Source organism: Xenopus laevis, chromosome 8S (assembly GCF_017654675.1).
Source record: "Xenopus laevis strain J_2021 chromosome 8S, Xenopus_laevis_v10.1, whole genome shotgun sequence".
Taxonomy (NCBI): domain Eukaryota; kingdom Metazoa; phylum Chordata; class Amphibia; order Anura; family Pipidae; genus Xenopus; species Xenopus laevis.
Window position 1 is genome coordinate 48,098,589 of NC_054386.1, and position 24,795 is coordinate 48,123,383.

Below are 24,795 nucleotides of genomic sequence, written 5' to 3' on the forward strand. Positions count from 1 at the left end.
TTGCCGGAAGCTTTGGCTAAGCTCATGTGGTTATTGCACCCTCATACCCACCCTTTATATATTTGGTGATTATGGCTGATAAAATCTTCTTTGCCAGGCCTGTTTATAAAATTGGTTTTTGAGATATTTAGCCTGCTCATAGAAGTGAAACCACAAAGCAAAAGCAAAACAGGTTTACTGTAAGGTCATGGCCACATTTTGGCCTAATATACTTTTCTAGTACTATTGCAGCACTTCCCATACCCAGCAATGTCCATAGTGACATTTCTCCAGCAACAATTTAGTACCTTGTGCTGTTTATACCTTATCTGATGGCATTGTAATGTTAGGTTGTATGCATTAGTATTGGTTTAGCTGTTATGTGCTGCCACCTAGTGGACCATTTTAGGATAGCTGCCCACATGTTAATTAGACTTGTCATTCAAGGTTAAGCCTTCCCACTAAAGTTCACAGGAAGTAGAGGAGAATCCATTTTGAGCACACACAAGCTGCTCACAAGCAGAGGGACAAACCTCCTTAGGATCTTTCACTTTTACACAGGCCCCTGGTTACATAACCGTCTGTAAGTAAGATGATATGTTTCCTGTATGTGTTTACATGCGTGTATATGCTGTACAGGTTGTGATGCAATGTTATTATATTGTTTTACAGTTTTACAAAATAAGAACCCATATAAGGATAAAGCATTCAAGTTTATTCAACTCACAGAGCATTCTGAGTATTCTTTGCTGAGTCTTATGTGGAGCGTGTTAAGATAGCTGGTTAATATATATTACGCAAAGGCACAGTATAGTGTGAAAACAGTACAGTAAAAAGACGGTTGCAGCAGACCTGCATACAGAAGTGACTGCGTTCCAAACATGAGTCTGAGATCAGGGAAGAAGTATATGCCTGAGGATGGGCCCCCCATGAGACAGCATGGCAGGGAGAAAGCTAGCGCCCAGCAAGATGAGTTATCGTCATATGCGTCAAAATCATCTAGGTCTAGCAAGATGTCTTCAGCAGTTCCCTAGCACTCAAAGCACGAGCGAAGGCAGAGGCCACACGTGTACAGCTAGCCTTTGCAGAAAAAGAAGCTAGTGTGAAAAGAACAATCGCAGAAAAGCAGGCTAGCATGAAACGAGAAATCGCAGAAAAGCAGGCTAGCATGAAACGAGAAAAAGCAGAAAGAGAACGAGAAATGGCAGAAGCAGAAGCAGAACTGCAAATTCTGCAGTCAGAGAGAATCCGCTGCTGCAGCAGCTGAAGCCGCGGCCTACCTAGAAACATATTCATCAGAGAGTGAGGGTACCCATGAAGGTCCAGAAGTGCCAGAAAAACCTCTTTTCTCTGCAGAACGTGCAAGCGAGTATGTTCAGTGGTTTACTAGTATGCCAACTACTGAACGATCGATTAAAACTGAGCCAGCGGAAGTGTACAGGCCGAAGCCAGCAGAAGCATACACAACTAAGACGGTAGCATCAAACCAGCTAGAGAATATCCAGCAGAATACCCTAGAGACAGAATTTAGAGTTTCCCATTGCCTCAGCCTAAAGATTGTGCGCCTGAGCAACAATGCATACAAGATATCACTAAATATCTGCTGCGCAAAGAAGCAGTTAACTCAAGCTTCATCAAGTTTGATGACTCCCCTGAAAATTACTGGGCTTTGAAGTCCTCCTTCCTGAATGCAACCAGAGATTTGAACCTTTCAGCCTCAGAGATGCTTGACCTGATGATAAAATGGCTAGGTACTGAGTCGGCCGAACATGCAAAAAGTATGCGCAGGGTGCATTTGTTTAACCCTTCAACAGGACTTGATATGGCTTGGCAGAGACTAGAGAAAAAATATGGCTCACCTGAAGTAATTCAGCGAACATTACAAAAAAGGTTAAGGGCCTTCCCCAAGCTGACCAACAAAGATACCAAAAAACTAGAACAATTGGGAGATCTTCTTCTGGAGATAGAGTGTGCTAAAGAAGAAGGATATCTGAGAGGTCTAACATACTTGGACAATGCTATTGGTCTTAATCCCATAGTGTAGAAACTACCATACCACATGCAATTAAACTGGGCATCTGTTGGAACTAAGTATAAAACAGAAACAGAAGAAGATTTTCCCCCTTTCTTTGTGTTTTCCAGGTTTGTGCAGCAGCAAGCACAGATGAAGAACGACCCCAGCTTTGCCTTTTACAGCAACAGCGATCAACTGCCTAAACTTGAAAGGCCTTCCAGATACCATGGTAAGACCTCTGTGTCCAAACACAAAACATTCATCCCTACGGGAACCTCACACTCTCAAACCTGCAGCAAGGAGGGCAGTATAGAGAGCCCTGATAGACAATGTCCAATTCACCGAAAGCCCCATCCTTTAAAAAAGTGCAAAGGATTCAGAGGCAAACCTATTGGTGAAAGAATGTATTTTCTCAGACAGAACGGCATCTGCTTCAAGTGCTGTGAATCCACCAAACACATAGCCAGAGACTGTAAAATATCAGTGAAGTGCTCAGAATGTGGCAGTGAGAAACACATTGCAGCCTTACACCCTGACTCACCTGCGCCACCAGCAGAGACTGTACAAGCAGAGACAGATCACGGCAGGGAGCCTAGTGACAGCTCATCTCCTCCAGTAATGTCTAAGTGCACTGAAATCTGTGGCACAGGTAAGAGCTTTCGATCATGCTCTAAAATATGTTTAGTGACTGTGTTCCCCTCTGGACAAAGAGAGCGAGCAGTGAAAATGTTCGCAGTTCTCGATGAGCAAAGCAACCGATCTCTTGCAAAGTCAGACTTTTTCAACATCTTCAACATTAAAACTACTGTAGCTCCATACACCTTAAAGACTTGTGCAGGCGTTACAGAAACTGCAGGCAGAAGAGCCACAAACTTTATTGTTGAATCCTTTGACAGAAAAACACAGCTCCCTTTACCTGCATTAATAGAATGTGACATGTTACCAGATGACAAGGAAGAAATCCCTTCTCCAGAAGTAGCTTATTACCATCTCCATCTCCGTTCAATTGCTAACCTCATACCAGCTATTGATCCTGAGGCCTCCATACTTTTACTCTTAGGAAGAGACATTTTACAAGCACACAAGGTGCATGAGAAAATCAATGGTCCCTTTAATGCCCCTTATGCACAGAGACTTGAATTAGGATGGGTAATAGTAGGAGAAGTTTGCCTGGGATCTACACACCAGACTAATAGCTTCAGTACTTTAAGAACGTCTGTGTTACCGAATGGGCGTACCACCTCATTGAACCCATGTCAGAACAGGCTCATAGTAAAAGAAAGTTTTGATAACCTAACACATTTCAGTGACTCTTCCTTGTGCAGCCAAGAAGACATCAGCTTCATCCCAGAGACTGATAAGTTGGGAACAACAGTGTTTCAAGAATCGAAGGATGATGACAAGCAAGCTCTATCCATACAAGATCAAGCGTTTCTTCAAATCATGGACAAAGACACCCATCAAGATGACAGCCACAGCTGGGTTGCTCCATTGCCTTTTCGTACACCCAGATGTAAATTGCCTTCCAACAGAGAGCAAGCCATGATACGTCTCGCCTCACTTCACAGAACTCTGCATGGTAAGCCAGGAATGAAAAGAGACTTCACAGAATTCATTAAAAAGATGCTGGACAATGACCACGCTGAGATTGCAAGACCACTGGAACAAGGTAAAGAACACTGGTATCTGCCGATGTTTGGCATTTTTGCATCCACGCAAACCTGATCAAATAAGAGTTGTATTTGACTCCAGTGCAGAGTGTGAAGGTGTCTCTTTAAATAATGTACTGTTAAATGGCCCTGACCTAAACAACACATTGTTAGGGGTTCTCATACGCTTTAGGAAAGAACCTATTGCCTTTACAGCAGATGTGCAACAGATGTTTTACTGTGTCTTGGTGAGAGAAGACCACCGAGATTATTTACGTTTTCTGTGGTACAAGGACCATGACATAGACAAAGAAGTAGTTGAATACAGAATGAGGGTCCATGTCTTTGGAAACAGTCCCTCTCCTGCATTTGCTATATACTGCATGCGTAAAGCAGCTCTGACAAGTGCAGAACAATTTGGACAAGTTGCCAAACACTTTGTGTTGAGACACTTCTATGTAGACGATGGACTTGCATCTGCTAGCACCCCTGAGATAGCGATTGACATTTTAAACAAGACAAAACAGATGCTGGCAGAGTCTAATCTGAGACTTCACAAAATTGCATCAAATAGCACACAGGTCATGAACGCCTTTCCTGCTGATGACAGAGCTAAAGACCTCAAGGACCTTTGCCTGGGTACAGACACCCTGCCCCTTCAGAAAAGTTTGGGACTGAGCTGGGACCTAGAAAGAGACTCTTTTGTTTTTCAGGTATCTTCAGAAGAAAAACCTTTCACTAGAAAGGAATCATGTCTATAGTGAACAGCCTTTACGGTCCTCTTGGGTTTGTAGCACCTGTAACTATAAAAGGTAAGGCATTAGTACGTGAACTGTCATCTAAGAAATGCGATTGGGACGCATTACTCCCACAAGAAAAACTACATGAGTGGCTTCAATGGAAGGAATCCTTGCAAGCTTTGGAACACTTAGAGATACCCAGGTGTTATGCGTCTATTCCCCTGTCAGCAGCAAGTAGAAAAGAACTGTATGTATTTGCAGATGCATCCAACACAGCGATAGGTGCTGTAGCCTACTTGAAAACAATTGATGTTTGCAATGAGTGTTCGGTTGGATTTGTTATGGGGAAGTCTAAGTTAAGCCCAAAACCAGCCCACACAATTCCACGTCTAGAACTATGTGCTGCTGTTCTAGCAGTAGAGTTGGATGAGCTCATCAGAGATGAAATAGATATGGATTTAGATGCTCTGCGATTCTTTAAAGTTAGCAAAACTGTATTAGGTTATATCTGCAACACCTCCAGAAGGTTTTTCCTGTATGTTGCCAACCGAGTGAATAGAATCAGGCAAGTAACCCACCCTGATCAGTGGGTTTATGTGTCCACAGAACAAAATCCTGCAGACTATGCCTCAAGGCCCACACAAACTGTTCATCTGCAGAATTCTATATGGTTCTCAGGCCCTTCCTTCCTCTACCACGCAGACAGAGAGGAGTTAGGCAATTCAGCAGAAAAGCACCCACTCTTAGAGCCTGAAGCTGATCCTGAAATTAAACCTACAGTTGCAAGCTTCAACACCAAAGCTTCTGACACCTTCCTCCATTCACATGTCTTTGAGAGATTTTCTAACCGGGTGTCACTGTGTAAGACTATTGCCAGACTTATCCATGTAGCTAAGAGTTTCCAGAAAGAGCCAAGCAATGTACAATGTAGAGGTTGGAAATGTTTCCCAGAGAAAGTCAACTCAGAGGAGATCTCACAGTCAAAAGCTACAAGAATCTCTTCTGTTCAGCACGAATATTTTAAAAGAGAGTACTTGTCCAACTTACAAAGCCGCAGAAAGTGGACCCAAAATTGCCCAAACATCCAAGTTGTGTTAGTGAAAGACATTCAAGAAAGCAGGAATGAATGGCCTGTGGGACTCATCATCAACACGCCAAGTAGAGATGGAAGAGTCAGGAAAGTAGAAGTAAAGATTGTCAAACAAGGGACTGCCAAAATGTATATGAAGCCAGTTTCAGACATTGTTGTTCTTGTTTCTGATAATACTTGAATTGTATTCTGCATAGCAGTAAGTTATATAGTGACATATTGAAATATGCCAGGCAGGGAGTGTGCTGTTTATACCTTATCTGATGGCATTGTAATGTTAGGTTGTATGCATTAGTATTGGTTTAGCTGTTATGTGCTGCCACCTAGTGGACCATTTTAGGATAGCTGCCCACATGTTAATTAGACTTGTCATTCAAGGTTAAGCCTTCCCACTAAAGTTCACAGGAAGTAGAGGAGAATCCATTTTGAGCACACACACAAGCTGCTCACAAGCAGAGGGACAGACCTCCTTAGGATCTTTCACTTTTACACATTACACAGGCCCCTGGTTACTTAACCGTCTGTAAGTAAGATGATATGTTTCCTGTATGTGTTTACATGTGTGTATATGCTGTACAGGTTGTGATGCAATGTTATTATATTGTTTTACAGTTTTACAAAATAAGAACCCATATAAGGATAAAGCATTCAAGTTTATTCAACTCACAGAGCATTCTGAGTATTCTTTGCTGAGTCTCATGTGGAGCGTGTTAAGATGGCTGGTTAACCTATATTACGCAAAGGCACAGTATAGTGTGAAAACAGTACAGCCTCCTGGTAAATACTGTCTGCAGTGCACACAGTAAAAGCCTACAGTTATTTAATATGCCTGATGTGCCATGCTATTGAGGTTCAAGGAGGTGTTATATAAACCCATCATTATTTATTATACAGGTATGGGATCTGTAATCCAGAACACCTGGAAACTGTGACTTTCTGGATAAGGGATCTTTCTGTAATTTGGATCCCCATACCCTAAGTGTGCTAAAAATTATTAATACATTAGATAAATCCAATAGGATTGTTTTGCCACCAATAATGATTTAATATATCTTAGTTGGGTCGATGTACAAGGTAGTTTCTTGGTAGTACAGAGAAACAAGAAATAGAGTCTATGGGAGATTTCTGGATACTTGGTTTCCATACCTGTATACACTATCCCACAGTTAATGTTCCTGCTTTTTTTGCCTTACTGTACATACTATTCCACAATTGCAACCACATCCCCTGACTATCTTATTCCACAGTTTCAGCCCTCCTCCTACTTGGCCATTTAAAAGAACATACCGTATATACTCGCGTATAAGCCGAGTTTTTCAGCCCCCAAAATAAGCTGAAAAATGCTGCCTCGGCTTATACGCGGGTCAGTAAAAAAAATACCTATTTGGCTGATGCGGCTGATGCGGGTACTGATGGCTGCGCTTCTGATGGCTGTCCTGGATGGCTGTCCTGGATTCCATGACACAGTCCCGGCTCGTCTCTGCAGGCAGGGGCGCTTCTACGTCCTGCTGCAGTACGCTAAGGTAAAGTTACCGTAAATATGCGAAGCTGTGCGCAATGCGCCTGCGCCTCTCGCTTCTACGTCCAGTACGCTAAGGAAATTTGAATATGCGCAGCTGCGCGCAATGCGCAGCTGCGCGCAATGCGCATGCGCCTCTTGCTGACTGCTGCCTTTGATGTGTGGAGTGCGGTGCCAGTCAGTGCGTCACGTGACGTATAACGCGCTGTGCTTCGCTGCTCCCTGCTGGGTGACATCTGTGGTCAGTACGGTATTTGTAAATCCAAACAACTTAAAGTGACAGAGCTCAGATTTTTTAATGGGAATGTTTCCATTCTACAGATCTTCTGATCCTATGTAACTACAGCCCCTACAGTACCGTAACCAGTTTGTTTTCAGTGCCACACAGCCCATCAGTGCCCATCCTCCTCCCCAGTAGTAACCTGAGCCCCCTGCTTGTGTGTTCAGCCTGGGCTACCGTAGGTCCTGCTTTATGGCAGCTGAGATTCTAGCTATCTGTATAACAGAACATTCTGTCCCAGTGGCTGCACAGATCCTATCTGATCCCCATTGTAAGCAGCAGTCCTGTCCTGCTTTATGGCAGCTGAGATTCTAGCTATCTGTATAACAGAACATTCTGTCCCAGTGGCTGCACAGATCCTATCCGATCCCCATTATAAGCAGCAGTCCTGCCTGGCTTTTTGGTAACACACATTAAAGGCTTGTGTCTATAGCATAGCCATGTAAGGGGTGAGTTTCTCTAGTGGGCAACCAGTGATACATTAGGAAATTCCTAACCACCAACTGAATTCATAAATATATACCGTACATGGGCTGTTTTATAAGGTTATTTTACTGTATACCGGTATATGGGGGGACTGACTTTTTTTTTTTATCCTGTTAGAAATGGATACCGATACCGCTAATCCTAGACCAAAACAAAAACGCAGGTCATACGAAGCTAGTTTCAAACTGAAGGTTGTGTCAAGAGCAGAAGAAAGCAATAACAGTATTGCAAGTAGGGAATTTTGTGTTGATGAAAAACAAGTGAGGGAGTGGCGGAAAATGAAGGCTGACTTGGAAAAGATCCCAAAGGCTAAAAAAGCTCGACGTGGTTCAACAACTTCTTATGGGGCTTTAGAGACTGAATTGCATAAATGGGTTATGGAGTGTCGTCAAAATGGTTACTGCGTAACACGCATGGGAATTCGATTACGTGCCCTTCAAATGGCTAAGGATGACAAATATAAAGTACCAGGCATTGAAAATATTGTTGCGTCAGCAGGATGGTGTACCCACTTCATGAATAGGTTTGACCTATGTTTGCGACAGAGAACAAAGATTTCACAGAAGTTGCCGCAAGACCTTGAAGAAAAAGTGATGTCATTCCAATCATTCATCATAAAACAAAGAAGGATTCATAACTATGACCTGGGAAATATTGGGAATATGGATGAAACACCTATGACTTTTGATCTTCCAAGCAACAGAACTGTGGCAAGTTTAGGAGACAAAACTATTTTCCTCAGAACCACAGGAAATGAAAAAAATCATTTCACAGTTGTTCTGTCATGTTTGGCTGATGGAACTAAGCTGCGGCCTGTCATTATTTTTAAAAGAAAGACCTTGCCTAAAAAGGTAAAATTCCCACCAAAAAATTTGGAATGCACGACCAGGAGCAGCCTTAAAAAAGAAACCATCATTGCTAGTTTGGGATATGTTCAGAGCCCACACATCTGATGACATAAAACAATTGGCAAAGTCTTCTCAAGTTACTTTGGCTGTTATTCCAGGTGGGCTTACATCTGTATTGCAGCCCCTCGATGTGTCTTTAAATAAACCTTTCAAAGACAGTGTGCGAAAGATGTGGCATGAATGGATGTCATCTGGTCAAGCTAAACTGACAAAAGCTGGAAATCTAACAAAGCCTGACATTGAATTAATAGCAAAGTGGGTTCGAGATGCATGGGAAGATATTCCAGAGGACATGGTGCAACGCGCCTTCCAGAAATGTGGCATTAGTAATGCTATGGATGGCAGTGAAGACTGCGCATTGTATGAGAATGACAGCAGTGATAGTGATGCCTGCGAACTCAATGATGATGACAATGTCTATTCTGACATCCTCACACCAGCTGAAATTGAAGCTCTGTTTGGAGAAACAGATGATGAGGAGGAATCCAGTTTTGAAGGATTTTAACTTTTTGTGATTTAACTTGGTTGCAGATTGAGCTCAGGTGGTTGTACTTTTAAAGTATCATTGTTGATACCATATTGACCCTTTCTTCACTTGCAGAGTTACAGTAGTTTACTGTTTTTATTTGAAATAAAACATTTCAAAAACATTTAACCCACTCATGCCTCAATTTTTGATTATTGAAACTTACCAGTAGCTGCTGCATTTCTCCCCCTAGGCTTATACGCGAGTCAATAAGTTTTCCCAGTTTTTGTAGGTAAAATTAGGTACCTCGGTTTATACACGGGTCGGCTTATACACGAGTATATACGGTACTTGGTCAGAAATGTGATAATGACAGCCTCCAGTTTTAATGGTTGGTAAGTGACATTGGAAGGCATCCACCATAAGTAACTCTTAACCAGTTGGCATTCTTCCACTCCTGTAGCTTATCCAAACATGGGTTTCTAACATTCACTCGATTCATGATGCCGTTTGAAAGGCATGCCTAGAGCAGGGACATAAGTAGTCCTGAAAGCTGGCATTTTGTAATCTACTAAGTTAGACAACTTAGAAGTAGTTAGACTTCTGTACTTTATACACCTGGACTACTTTAAATACACTTATATCTGTACTAGCTGGAGCCACATCGTCTCGTCTCACTGTGTATTCATACACTGTTGAGATGACAATCAAGTTTCCTTTGACTTTGAAAAGGTATATATATATATATATATATATATATATATATATATATATATATATATATATATATATATATATATATATATATATATATATATAAAACACAGGGCTGTCCCAAGAAGCATCTATGTAAAGTCAATGTAGATACATGCACACTCGCATGTTTAGGTTTGTGCCAATGTTGGATCCAATTGGATGCACAATGAACTAAAAGAGCGGTATTCCGTTCCTTAATTCATCAACTTAAGTTGGATCTAGCACAGGGGTCAGCAACCTTTACTATCAAAAGAGCCATTTTGCCCCCTCTTCCACTAAAGAAAAATAGTTTGGAGCCACAAAATATAAGCAATGCTTGATAAAAGGGTAAAGCCCCGAAACGTTGCATTTCTGCAAATAAACACGCAAGAGAATCTCCCTGCTTGAACCTGCCGTGAGTGCCAGTGTATTCTTGTAATTGATTGCTTGGGTGGGTGCCGATCCCTCCAACACCGTGCACCAGGCATCTACCTTTGAAGGCCAGGGTGTGAAAACGGGCCATATTATTCAATGACTGCGGTAAGTCTTTCTGTGGCATGGTCTTGCCTGTTACTCCTGGGACATCTATACAGCCCTCGCACCTGCTGGCGGCTTCCTGAATGTGCGACCGAAGTAAGCTAACCGTTACTTACCACGGTTGGACACTCAAGAAGCCTGCGAGGGCTGTATAGAAGACATAACAGGCAAAGCCAAAAGACCGAGCCGCAGCAATCATGATGAAGTGCCGCATGAGGCTCCAGAGCCGCGGGTTGCCAACCCCTGATCTAGCACTTGAGAAATAAATATATATTATATACAGAATATGTATGTGTCTATAAATAAAGAGAAAGTGTACAGTTGGCAAGATTGTCCATAATGCTGAGGGATACTCTGGAGAGATGAACTTGATTGACTCCTATTTTCAACCCAAATCAACTTTGTTGCTATGCTATGTAACTACTGTATGTACAGAGAATGAGAATCTATTTCAAGAAGCATTACTTAACTGAAAGAAAGATATGATAGACAAAGAGGTAAGAATAGGTTGAGCATATTCTATGGGGAATCCTGGAGGCAGATTGTATCTTATGTTGTAGGATTTCATCTTACATCCTATCCACAATATTTTAATGTAGGTTATAGGTTAGTGTGTACTCCAAATATTCTATGAATTAAAAAGAAACATTATTACACGTGGGGGGTTATTTATCAAGGTCCGAATTTATCTAAATATCAGCTGCTACAAACTCCGATCTAACCTGCTTGGGTTCTTAACGCTTACTTATTATTACATTTTCCCGAAAATTACCTTTGTGGGAAAAGCTCAGATTGTCGCGATTTTTTCGTGAATTTTCCCCCGAAATCTCCGAATTCTTCAATGTGAAATTGCCTGAAACCCCCGACACAACCAAAAATCAATGGGACTGTTCCCATTGACTTTTATGCAACCTCGACAGGTTTGGGATGCCGTGTTTTTATATTCGGGCTTTTTAGCCCTCGGTTTAATAAATTCCGGAAAAAAACACAAATTTTTCGGATTTCTGGGCATTTCGGGTATTCGGAGCTTAGTAAATAACCTCTGTGGTGTAGTAAGAGTTATACAGTATTCATTACATTTTCTCCCATTTTTCCCAAAATCAAATTTTTTTTTTTTTATCAAAAATCAAATAATCCATTCTGAGAAATGACCACATTTTGTTCTCATTAACTAAAGTACATAAACCGTGGGAATCTGTCAATAATCAATATTTAAAACAGTATTTTTAGGAGACCTTATCTGAGTGTTATAAATGGAGATTGTCTGTGCCCTTCTGTAGGAATAATCATAATAGAGTGGTCACCACAGATTAAATCATCCCATTGATGCAGATCTTGCAGGTTTTTGAACCTTTTTACTTTGACACTATAATTATGCGACTGGCCAGTGGTGGAGGATGTACACACAGCACTTAGGAATCTTTAAAAACATTATAACATAATAGGGTACCATATAAACTATGGACTTCAAAACAGTATTAGATGAGAGAGAGGGGAGAGAAGAGAGATCTGGAAAGTGTGGGAGCTACAACATGGAGCTGGCTACCGCTCCTGTATAAATCATAACAAACAAGGGAAAGTTGTGCTCACCACTAATTTTTAAAACATAGACAAATACAAGAGGTCCTCTGCACTCAACCCATTATCAATATATTAAGGCCATTGAAACATTTTGTACCTTAAGTTACTTAAAATACCTTACCCTTTAAACAAAGTAGGGATTGTTTGCCCATATATTGCAATATATTTAAGATGGCCAACTACGTCAAAGTCATCCCCGGTATGGCTAGTTCCTTGATAGCATGGGATCAACGCAGATGTGAGTAACATTTTCAATGTGCTTGTTTACGTATTGGAAGGCCTGGATTATATTATAGGGACATCATACAAAAAAGTCTATAGGACCTCGGGGGGACTTTCTTTGAAGACAGAGTTCGGCCCCAGGGTATCCAGCTGGACAGGACGCTCTACAAATCATTTTTGCACCAGGGTTATAAAGCAGTTAAATGTGCTTGAAGAAAGAAATGTTATACTTTAAAGCTGTAACACTCAAGAAATATCAGGAATCTTGCGCAGTGACGGATAACCTCGAATGCAAAGGTGGCCCCGGTTTACTGCTGCGGAAACCAACAAGGATGTGCATAACTAGAAACAAGTCCGTAAGTGAGGTACCGGCAAGGAGTAAGAGAAGATGTAGTCATGAATCAGCGATGGGTTCAAGGCAGGTGGCAAGAATCTTAGTCATGGGTCAGGCGGAAGTCAAAAACCAAAAGATCAAAGTCAAAAAACGCTTTAGCAGGAACAGTAAACTGAAGCCTAGCTTGGGCTTTATCAAAATAGTGGATCAGGCTTTTAAAACATAATTAACGCCAAAAGATTCAAAAATCGGCGCTGCATAGTGATGTCATGACACTCATGGAGCTAACATTCATTCTGGGGTCGGTAAGGAATTCCTTCTCAAAAAAGTTTGTTACAAATACAGAACAAAATTAGCAGTGATTAGGACAGAGAGCTGACTGATTGAACTTTTATTTTGAGCTCAGATAAAATTGGCACCTTATGTCCTTTCCAAACTACCTAGTTTAGGGATTTGGAAAGCCTGCATTTAGATTATCTTCATAAAGTCTCTCCTACTATTAAACTGCAATACTGTATAACTACAAATAAATATGAAAAATATAAGTTTAATTTCCCATTAAAAGTAGCCAAGTGCTGCGAATTGCAACCCTAAATCACTGCAAACATTACAACATGAAACAAATGCATCATTAATTCTTCACTACTTTCTATTGTGCCCCCAGACAGGATTTACTCCTTAGACTGATAGAAACATGTTGAGGCACAAAGCCAATCTTATTGTTACCATAGTAAATATTTACTAATGACGGTAACACCCTTTTATTGTAACATGTCCCTAAGATACTAATAATGGGAAGGTGAAAAATAATCATGGATTAACTGCTTTTTCCACCTTCCTGTATTCTGTGAAAATGTGTGTGTAACAGTGATAATTTAAGGTAATATTGCATACAGTATATACATAAGATATACCCTGTAACCATCCAAAAGGAAACAAACTTCTTGGTAAGAGTCTTGTGCAACTGTCATAAATAGTAACTTTTCCCTGTCCTTTACACAAGCAAGGAAAAACTTTACGGTACACAGTCTTAATGTTATACTTGAAAGTGAGCAAAACCTAAAGCATCAGGGAACAGCCTTTAGCTTTACTGTACTTTAGCATTTTTTAATTCACAGCCACAGTCAGAGAGGCGCCCTCACTGGAATTCTTAAAGAAGAGTATTTAAGAATTTATACCTGCTAATTATATATCCCTTCTAAATTTGTGTTTTGTATTTTTTGTATGCTTATATTTTGTTTTTGTATTTTGCTTTTGTATTAATCAGTATTGATTTGAACACCTCCGAAGGATTTAGGGTTGCTACCTTTTCTGGGGGAAAAAACTGGCGTCACAAATGTTTAGCTTTCCTCTCTATCAAGAATTTCTGTTATTTGCCAGACTGGTAAATACCAGCTATGTCTCAACCTTACCTAATACCCCAGTTGGAATCCAATCACTAGGAACTAATGCATTAATTACAGAGCTTCTCCTAAAGGTGCACCGTTTTAGTTAAACAGACTCTCCCTCAAAAGTGTCTATAAGGCGTTCAATCTTTAGGTTGGCACCCAAATCTTTATCTTTATCATTATAGCCAGAGGAAAAGTACTGCATATCTATTTATATCTGCTCCAGGCAAGACTGTTCTTAGAGGTAGCGCTGTGGACAATGGGAGTGAACACTGAGTTTTTTGCCATTTCAGGGCTTCCCAGACATTTTATAAAATGACATGTTGACTGTTTTGAAAATCTATATTGAAATTGCATGGCCCGCTGTGCCAACAGCATTCCTAGGTCCCATGGGAAGGTCTTTTACTCATATTGCTAAGCCACTATTGGAACCGCAATCTTACCTTCAGCTTCCGAGGTACTATTGGCCTAAAAAAACCAAATCCCCGGACTTCAGCTCACAGAGGATGCTAGGTTTGATATGCACTGTTCAATAGCTGCAACTCCTTCCCAAAAATAAGATAAATATAGTTAGAGTTATTCTACTCTGTGGTGCCTCATAGCATTTAGGACCTGCAGGGACCACCACTAATTGAACTGACCATTATATCAGCTCTAGAGCTTCTCCTAACAATGATATCAGCAACTTGTAGAGGCAAAAAAAGTTACATGGAGGATGCCAAAGGCGAAAGTCTAAACTGCAAATGTTTGTTTTTCTGGCAAATTGAATGTTCTGACAAATTCTTTTCACCTAGGCCCTTTTTCCCTCCTTTATTCCCCCCTCTTTAAACACTGGTCTAACCAGTTTAACTGCTACTGGAATGTAAGAGAAGGAAAGAGAAGAATAAACTGTAAATCTCTTTGTGCCCAACTTGGATATATGACACCATATAATACATTGCATTCTCCCTTTAAACCACAAACATATTCTCTTATTTCACCCACATTCCTTACTATGTTATTTATCACTGCACCTGAGAAACATCTTGCCAGCAAAGTGTTAAACACACCTACAGCTAACATACTAGCTGTTCTTACAGTAATTTGTATGCATAGGCACATATATAATATAAAAATATTATAGAGAAAAGAACCCCGCCTGTGACTCCTAAATAAAATATCATGTATTTATTAACAGGTGCCCCACAATAATAAGTTGTACCTCCATTTACTTCACTTAAGAAAATATTTTAGGTTTGCATTGAATACTACCGTATATACTCCAGTATAAGCCGACCCGAGTATAAGCCGAGGTACCTAATTTTACCTACGAAAACTGGGAAAACTTATTGACTCTAGTATAAGCCTAGACACAACTACAGCCCTGTCTCCCAGCAGCGCACATTCTGCCAAAGCGACCCCCCCATCGATCAACCGGACTTCTTTGCAAAGTTGATGGTGACAGAGAATTGCCAAACGGATTACTGTGTGCATTGTCCCACTACCATGTGCAGAGGGTGCTGTGTGATATTGCAGTCACTGTTAATCTTTCGTATAACCAACAGAGGGCGCTGTGTGATATTGCAGTCACTGTTAATCTTTCATATAACCAACAGAGGGCACTGTGTGATATTGCAGTCACTGTTATTCTTTCATATAACCAACAGAGGGTGCTGTGTGATATTGCAGTCACTGTTATTCTTTCATATAACCAACAGAGGGCGCACTGTTATTCTTTCATATATCCAACAGAGGGTGCTGTGTGATATTGCAGTCACTGTTAATCTTTCATATAACCAACAGAGGGCGCTGTGATATTGCAGTCACTGTTATTCTTTCATACAACCAACAGATGGCGCTGTGTGATATTGCAGTCACTGTTAATCTTTCATATAACCAACAGAGGGCGCTGTGATATTGCAGTCACTGTTATTCTTTCATACAACCAACAGATGGCGCTGTGTGATATTGCAGTCACTGTTAATCTTTCATATAACCAACAGAGGGCGCTGTGATATTGCAGTCACTGTTATTCTTTCATACAACCAACAGATGGCGCTGTGTGATATTGCAGTCACTGTTATTCTTTCATACAACCAACAGATGGCGCTGTGTGATATTGCAGTCACTTATTCTTTCATACAACCAACAGATGGCGCTGTGTGATATTGCAGTCACTGTTATTCTTTCATACAACCAACAGATGGCGCTGTGTGATATTGCAGTCACTGTTATTCTTTCATATAACCAACAGAGGGTGCACTGTTATTCTTTCATATAACCAACAGAGGGCGCTGTGATATTGCAGTCACTGTTATTCTTTCATACAACCAACAGATGGCGCTGTGTGATATTGCAGTCACTGTTATTCTTTCATATAACCAACAGAGGGCGCTGTGATATTGCAGTCACTGTTATTCTTTCATACAACCAACAGATGGCGCTGTGTGATATTGCAGTCACTGTTAATCTTTCATATAACCAACAGAGGGCGCTGTGATATTGCAGTCACTGTTATTCTTTCATACAACCAACAGATGGCGCTGTGTGATATTGCAGTCACTGTTATTCTTTCATACAACCAACAGATGGCGCTGTGTGATATTGCAGTCACTTATTCTTTCATACAACCAACAGATGGCGCTGTGTGATATTGCAGTCACTGTTATTCTTTCATACAACCAACAGATGGCGTTGTGTGATATTGCAGTCACTGTTATTCTTTCATATAACCAACAGAGGGTGCACTGTTATTCTTTCATATAACCAACAGAGGGCATTGTGGGATATTGCAGTCTCTCCCCAAGTGTACTGTTGGTATAGGAATGATTAAAAGTGACTGCAATCTCAGCTACTCGGGGTCGGGTACCGCTGACCCGAGTATAAGCCAAGGTAGACTTTTTCAGCACATTTTGGATGCTGAAAAACTCTTTAAACGGTAACCTTAAAGTGCAGTGCAAGTAAGAATTCAACAAATAAAATACTAGTTCATGAAATACAAGTGCTGATTTTAGGGCATTAATCAATTCATTGTCCCATAATCATTCTAATTATCAATTAATCATGAATTTTACTTAATACTTGCTAATTCTATATGTGTCTAATTAAAAAAGGAATAGTATAACATTATTATGACCATAAATATTAGTGGGTTGGAACCATTTGCTAAAAATCCATTAAATAGTTGATAGAAATGGGAAAGAATAGAGGGTGGAGTTGTTCCCTAAACTAACTAACCTGGGATACCACAAAGTTAAAGGCAGGTCAGGGTAACCGGGACTGTGGCCTTGTTTGTTAAAATTGCCCTGTTTTTAGAAGAGGCTAAGCTGGCCCTAAAAACCCACAAACCCACTGCCCCTTGGAAAGGAAGAAAGGATTAAGAACTGAAGGAAAGGCGGTGGATTGTAGCCAATGTAGCCAGGCGATCTCTTGCTTTTATACTATCCTCTTTTAAATCTTAAACAGCATTTTGGTCTGGGTTCATTACGGGTGTGGGGCTAACTCATTGGCTACAATCCAGTGCCTTTCCTTCAGTTCTTAATCCTTCCTTCCTTTCCAAGGGGCCGTGGTTTTGTGGATTTTTAGGGTCAGCTTAGCCTCTAAAAATAGGGCAATTTTAACAAACAAGGCCACAGTCCCAGTTACCCTGACCTGCCTTCAACTTTGTGGTGTCCCAGGTCTTAGAAAAAAACAGGCAGTTAGTTTAGGGGACAACTCCACCCTCTATTGGTTCCAATTTCTATCAACTATTTAATGGATTTTTAGCAAATGGTTCCAGCCCACTAATATTTATGGTCATAATAATGTTATACTGTTCTTTTTTTAATTAGACACATAGAATTATCAAGTATTTGTACATTTGAATTTAGGGTTGCCACCGGCCGTGGTGGGGGCGGGAAGAAAGGGGGCGTGTCGTGATGTCAAAGGGGCATGTCGTGATGTCAAAGGGGGCGGGCCACAACACGTGATTGGACAGACGCCGGAAAAAAAGGTGAGTTTTCAGCAGATTGGGGGCAGGCCAAGGGCTTTTGATAGGGGTATTACAGATTTACCGGCAGCTACATTGCCGGTAAATTTGTAATACCGGCCCCGGCCTTGGCAGGTGTTTTACCGGCTAGGCCGGTAAAATACCAACTGGGTGGCAACCCTATCTGAATTTGAAATTCATGTATATGGTACCCTTTTGAATTAAGTACTTTTTTAATGATAGAATTCACATATGCACGGATCAGCACTTTAATTAATTGACCCTGGTATCAAATTGAATCTGTACCTACCATCAATTTTTTGTAACTTTATAGCATTCATGATTAATTGATAATTAGAATGATTATGGGACAATGAATTGATTAATGCCCTAAAATCAGCACTTGTATTTAATGAACTAGTATTTTATTTGGTGAATTATTACTTGAACTGCACTTTAAGGTTAGCTTTTAATGCAAACCTAAAATCTTTTCTTAAGTGAAGTAAATAGTGGTACAACTTATTATTATGGGACACCTGTTAATAAATACTTGATATTTTATTTAGGAGTCACAGACGGGGTTCTTTTCTCTATAATATTTTTATGGTTATACTCTTCTCACAATTGTCAGACCTCAGCCACTAACTCCTAGAAAAAAGGATTTTTCTTTAACCCAGTAAACAGGGGTATCCATTTTTGTTTTCTCACACATACATAATATAATAATAATAAATTGTTGCCTCTGCAGCAATATTTTCCCTGTTCAGCAGAAAATAAAAGTTTGAGGAAAGCAAGGTTCCTTTGCACTAAACACTTCCTCTTCTACCTGCTCACACTAATATAAGGAATATTGTCCCTCTATGTTAAAAATATAAGTATATATCAGGTCACTAAGATTGATCATATAAAGTCACAAGCCCAAAGGCCAGGTTGTGGAAAACCATGGCTACTTCTGAAATCATCATATTTCAGAACATGGGGAACATTATTATTGTAGTCAGGAATCAATGAGTCATGTGACACAGGCGACATCATTAAAGCAGGCAGTGTCGGCCTGGGGTGCCTAGGGCCCACCAGGAATTCTCATTTCAAGGAACCACCCCCCCAGTACAAAATAGCATCCACAAATAAATAATAAATTAACATTATAAAAAAAAAAAGAAACTGGCATAGCCATAACAATATTAAATTAAAATATATTTTGTTCAGCTCTCCAGTTTGATCTGGTTTCTAGGGTCTAACTTACTCTACCAACAGGCAGTGATCTGAAGGGTTTTTTTTTTGCTAAAGGGTTCAATTCTCCTAAGAACATTATATAAACACTATGTAAACATTATATAAATAAGAGGCAGTGGGTTCTGGCACCTTCTGGCAAATTATATACAGTCAGGACAATTTAACACGCTGGTAAGGATGCATATAGGGTAAATGCATAACCAATTTAATTTATAATCCACCCAGAACATATGGTAGAATAAAAGCCATTAAAGCAGTATATACAGTATCAACCCCACAGAAAACAAAATAGGATAAATACAGAGCTCTATGTATAATTCCACCAAACACAAGGCACAAGGATTGTGATAGACAGAGCGCTATGTATAATTCTACCAAACACAAAGATATTTGCAGGTCCAACACAAACTGCAGCAGAGGCCCACAACCAAAAACAGTACAGACGTAAATAAATTGCATAACACTTTACTCACATACTCTTTCTTTGTTCGCCCAAGCTTCTTTTATCATTTTGTCTTCCCCCTCACTATCCATTTGCATTTTCTTCTTCCAGTGTTTCTGCTCTTGTTCTTTAACCATATTTAACCACAGGGCAGGGGCTAGTGGAGTGGGGGTGGAGAAGGGGCAGTGGAGGCTAATGAGGGAGGAAGGTTTGTGACAGTCAAGAGGGGAAGTAGGGGACAGAAGAGTAGGGGGGCTGGTCCACAGTTTGTCCAAAACAGCAAATTCACCGTTTTGGCTGAAGATGCTTGGGAGGAAAACTCCGAACTGGCGTGTATGGAGCAGGCTGACCCTCGGAGCACCCCGGGAGGCAGTGGCTCTAATACGGGTGGTGGGGGGAGTGCAAGGAAGGAAAGGCAGGTTCTAGTTATAGGGGATTCAATTATTAGAAAGGTGGATAGGGTAATCTGTCGCAAGGCCCCTACATGCCGAACAGTCTGCTGCTTGCCTGGTGCTAGGGTTCGGCATGTGGTGGAACGAGTGGACAGATTATTGGGAGGGGCTGGGGAAGACCCAGCAGTCTTGGTACACATAGGTACCAATGACAAAGTTAGAGGAGGTGGTGAAATCCTCAAAAATCATTTTAAAAAAACTAGGTTCAAAGCTGAGGGCGAGGACTTCCAAGGTAATTTTCTCAGAGACATTACCTGAGCCACGAGCAACGCTAAGGAGACAGCGGGAGCGTAGGGAGATTAATGCGCGGCTGAAAGATTGGTGTAGGGAGGAGGGTTTTGGGTTTTTGGAGAACTGGGCTGATTTCTCAGTCGGCTACAGGCTCTTTGCTAGGGATGGGCTGCACCTCAATGATGATGGGGCAGCTGTTTTGGGAGAGAAGGTGGCTAGAGGGTTGGAGGAGATTTTAAACTAGGTGTGGGGGGGGAGGGTTCAGTAAAAGATTCAGTGGTAGACCGGTTAGATGAGAAAGTGGGCAAAGAAAGGGAAAATGGGGGAGGAGATTTGGCTGGGGATACTGTTAAGGATAGGGAGGGCCACATGTCATATGTTCAATATGGTGCCAGTATTAAATGTATGTTTACAAATGCAAGAAGTCTGACTGGTAAAATGGGAGAGCTGGAGCTGCTGGTGATGGAAGGAAAATATGATGTGATTGGTGTGGCCGAAACATGGCTGAAAGAGTCGCATGACTGGGCAGTAAATATCAGCGGCTATACTTTGTTTCGGAGGGACAGAGGCAATAGAAAAGGAGGAGGGGTATGTCTGTTTGTTAGGCAGGATTTAAAAGCTCATATAAAGGAGGAGGTTATGTTAGAAAATGAGGGGGCAGAAGTCGTATGGGTGGAGTTCTTCACCAATTGTAAAGAATCCAGCAAATTAATTGTAGGCGTATGCTATAGACCCCCAAATGTAAGTGAGGAGGAAGAGACAAAGCTCCTAATGCAAATAGAAAAGGCTGCTAGTTTAGGTAAAGTAATGATAATGGGGGATTTTAATTACCCAGATATTGACTGGAGCAACGGTACTGCTAGATCAGTTAATGGGAACAAGTTTATAAACTTATTGCACGACAATTTTTTAGCACAGGTTGTTGAGGAGCCTACCAGAAAAAATGCTATTCTTGATTTAGTGATCTCAAATGACCCAGAACTTATAGCAAATGTGCAAGTCATTGAACCCCTGGGTAATAGTGACCATAATGTTATATCTTTTAATGTCTGGTGCAAAAAACAAAAATATACTGGGGCAACAAAAACCATGAATTTTGCAAAAGCTAATTTTAGTGCCTTGAGGGCTGCCCTACAGAGCATTGATTGGGGCATTAGGTTTTCAGCTAAAAACACAGAACAGAAATGGTTGTCCTTTAAAATGATATTAAATCATTACTGTTCTCAATTTATTCCCTTAAGGACTAAACGTAGAAGCTCTAAGAATCATCCTGTGTGGCTTAATACAGAAGTAAAGAAGTTAATGGGAAAGAAGAGAAAGGCATTTAAAAACTACAAATCTGTAGGGACAGAAGCTGCATTTAATGAATATAAACACTGTAATAAATGTTGTAAATCAGCAATCCGGAAGGCTAAGAAAAGAAATGAAGAGTTAATTGCGGTGGAGGTGAAAACTAACCCTAAAAAGTTTTTTAAATATATTAATAGTAAAAAGATGCAGGTTGAGAGTGTTGCTCCATTAAATAATGGTACCAGTATGGTTGTAACAGATACAGAAAAGGCAAATGTGTTAAATCAGTTCTTTTCTTCAGTGTATACAATAGAGGAGTCTGGGTTCACAGGCTCACTTAATAACTGCACGAATGGTTCAGCTCAATCTAGTCAGTGGCTGACTTAGGATATGATTCAAAAAGCTTTAATACAAATTAATGTAAACAAGGCTCCAGGGCCTGATGGCATACACCCCCGGGTTCTAAGAGAGCTTAGTTCAGTTTTAGACCAGCCCTTATTTCTGATTTTCTCAGATTCACTGTCATCTGGTATGGTGCCTATGGATTGGAGAAAAGCTGATGTTATTCCAATATTTAAAAAGGGATTACGATCTCAGCCTGGCAATTATAGGCCAGTAAGCTTGACATCTGTGGTGGGCAAATTATTTGAAGGCTTGTTAAGGGATCACATTCAAAATTTTGTCCTAATGAATGGCATTATGAGCAACAATCAGCATGGCTTTATGAAGGATAGGTCATGTCAGACGAATTTGATTGCATTTTATTATGTGGTAAGTAAGATTCTGGAGAGTGGGGGGCAGTAGATGTGATCTATTTGGATTTTGCCAAAGCGTTTGATACTGTGCCCCACAAACGACTGCTTTCTAAACTAAGGTCTGTTGGGCTTAATGAAGTCGTTTGCAAGTGGATAGGAAACTGGCTACAGGATCGGGTACAGAGGGTGGTTGTTAATGGGACATTCTCTACTTGGAGTAAGGTTCTTAGTGGGGTCCCTCAGGGCTCAGTATTGGGTCCACTTTTATTTAACTTGTTCATTAATGACTTAGGGGAGGGTGTTGTAAGTAATGTATCAGTGTTTGCAGATGACACAAAATTATCCAGCCCAATTAATTCCATCCAGGATGTGGCATCCTTGCAACATGATCTTGACAAACTGGCAATCTGGGCAGCAAATGAGATTCAATGTTGATAAATGTAAAGTCATGCACCTGGGATGTAAAAATATCCAAGCCACTTATACCCTTAATGGGACTGCACTAGGCAAATCCATTATGGAAAAGGACCTTGGAGTCCTTGTAGATGATAAACTTGGCTGTAGCAAGCAATGCCAGTCAGCAGCATCAAGGGCAAATAAGGTCTTGAGCTGTATTAAAAGGGGCATAGAGTCAAGGGAGGAGGGGGTCATTCTTCCACTGTATAGAGCACTTGTAAGGCCCCATCTAGAATATGCCGTACAGTTTTTGTCTCCATCACTCAAACAGGACATTATTGTATTAGAGAGGGTACAGAGAAGGGCAACTAAGCTGGTAAAAGGTATTGAAAATCTTAGCTATGAGGAAAGACTGGCCAAATTGGAGATGTTCACGCTGGAGAAGAGGCGCTTAAGGGGTGATATGATGACTATGTATAAATATATAAGGGGATCATATAATAATCTCTCTAATGCTTTATTTACCAGTATGTCTTTCCAGCTGACACGAGGTCACCCATTCCGATTAGAAGAAAAGAGGTTCCGCCTAAATATTCAGAAGGGGTTTTTTACAGTGAGAGCTGTGAAGATGTGGAATTCTCTCCCTGAATCAGTTGTACAGGCTGATACATTAGATAGCTTTAAGAAGGGGTTGGATGGCTTTTTAGCAAGTAAGGGAATACAGGGTTATGGGAAATAGCTCATAGTCCAAGTTGATCCAGGGACTAGTCCGATTGCCATTTTGGAGTCAGGAAGGAATTTTTCCCCCTCTAAGGCAAATTGGAGAGGCTTCAGATGGGTTTTTTGCCTTCCTCTGGATCAACTGGCAGATAGGTAGTTAATTAAAAAAAAAAAAGGTTGGATGGACATGTGTCTTTTTTCAACCTTACTTACTATGTTACATTTTCCTCTCTCCTCTTACTGTCATTACCCACCTTACATCCTCTGCTCCTCTCACATTTTCTGGTGCTCTCTACTTTGATTCTTCTCTCTACCTGTTTAACTGTATTATTACCTATAATATGGCCTTAGCCCTTTTTTTTATTGTTCCTCTTGCCCCCATTTGTTTTTTTCTATTCTATTCTGACTTGTCAGTGAAAACAGAGAAAATAACAGGTCAGGGTGATTAGAGTGCATAACTGTTTATTCATAAGAGGAAGATTTTAGAGGGAAGGGAGGGGGAGAAAGCCAGACACACAAATTCCTGAGTGATAGGGCAGCCTGCCCCTGTGCCCAGTGATAGAAGATGTCTCTACAGCTGAGATTGTGTGTTCTGTGAAATGCAGGGTTAAACAGTGTGGCTGAATCGGAAAGTTAGAATTTACATCCCCGGCACGGCTCAACCCAGGACACAATCCCAGGTGTGGTGATGTTTGCCATTACTGGGCACCAAGGGCAGGCTGCCGATCGCTCAGGAAAAATGTATTATGAGCCCTGCTTTCCCCACCCCCTCCTCTCAAGTATCTTTGTATCCTGAAGAAAGCTTTACCTTTCCTGGTCCTTGACATGGCAGTGGGTTGACCCCCTCGTCATGTGAAGGAAATTACCTCATCAATAAAGACTACCTTGCCCCTGATACGTCCTCTTAATTTTTTCCTGTCCTCATCGTGTGACTCAACCCCGAAGCCGGTGGATCCTGGGCTCTATCCACTGAAGCTGTGGGACCATGCGTAATGCCTTTGTGGGTCCTTGCAGAGCCCCCACTCCGGGGCCATAGACTTTCGTTGCCTTTTTCCAAACCACCAGAAGACAGGGAAGCTCTTTCCTTCAACATTGACCTTGTAGAACCCCTAATCATAGCCATGAGGGAAACATTAAAGCTGGATACATCAACACAGATGGCTGAAGACAAAGATTTATTGTTTCCTACAGCCTCAAAAAAATCAGTTGTATTCCCAGTTCACAAAGTGATAGATGAAATGATAAAGAAAGAATGGAACGCTCCAGACAAAAATTTTTACCTTAACAAAAGGATAAAGAAAATGTACCCATTCAAAGATGAAGAAGTGAAAGACTGGAACACGGCCCCAAAAGTCGATGCAGCAATAACAAGGGTTGCTAGGAAAACCACTCTCCCGGT

General features: G+C 40.9%; 1 protein-coding gene across 1 annotated transcript; it reads left to right on the forward strand.

The window, feature by feature from the left end:
* The first annotated feature begins 571 nt into the window (after positions 1-571).
* On the forward strand, positions 572-8,010 carry LOC121397779. Its single transcript, XM_041575274.1, has 2 exons — positions 572-5,995; positions 7,875-8,010. The coding sequence occupies exon 1, from the start codon at positions 2,039-2,041 to the stop codon at positions 3,716-3,718; it is 1,680 nt and encodes a 559-aa protein (XP_041431208.1). The 5' UTR covers positions 572-2,038; the 3' UTR covers positions 3,719-5,995; positions 7,875-8,010.
* Positions 8,011-24,795: the final 16,785 nt, after the last annotated feature.

Bases quoted from the DNA above. Each gene is read 5' to 3' on its own strand.
- LOC121397779 (XM_041575274.1), top strand. From the start codon at position 2,039: ATGCAATTAAACTGGGCATCTGTTGGAACTAAGTATAAAACAGAAACA.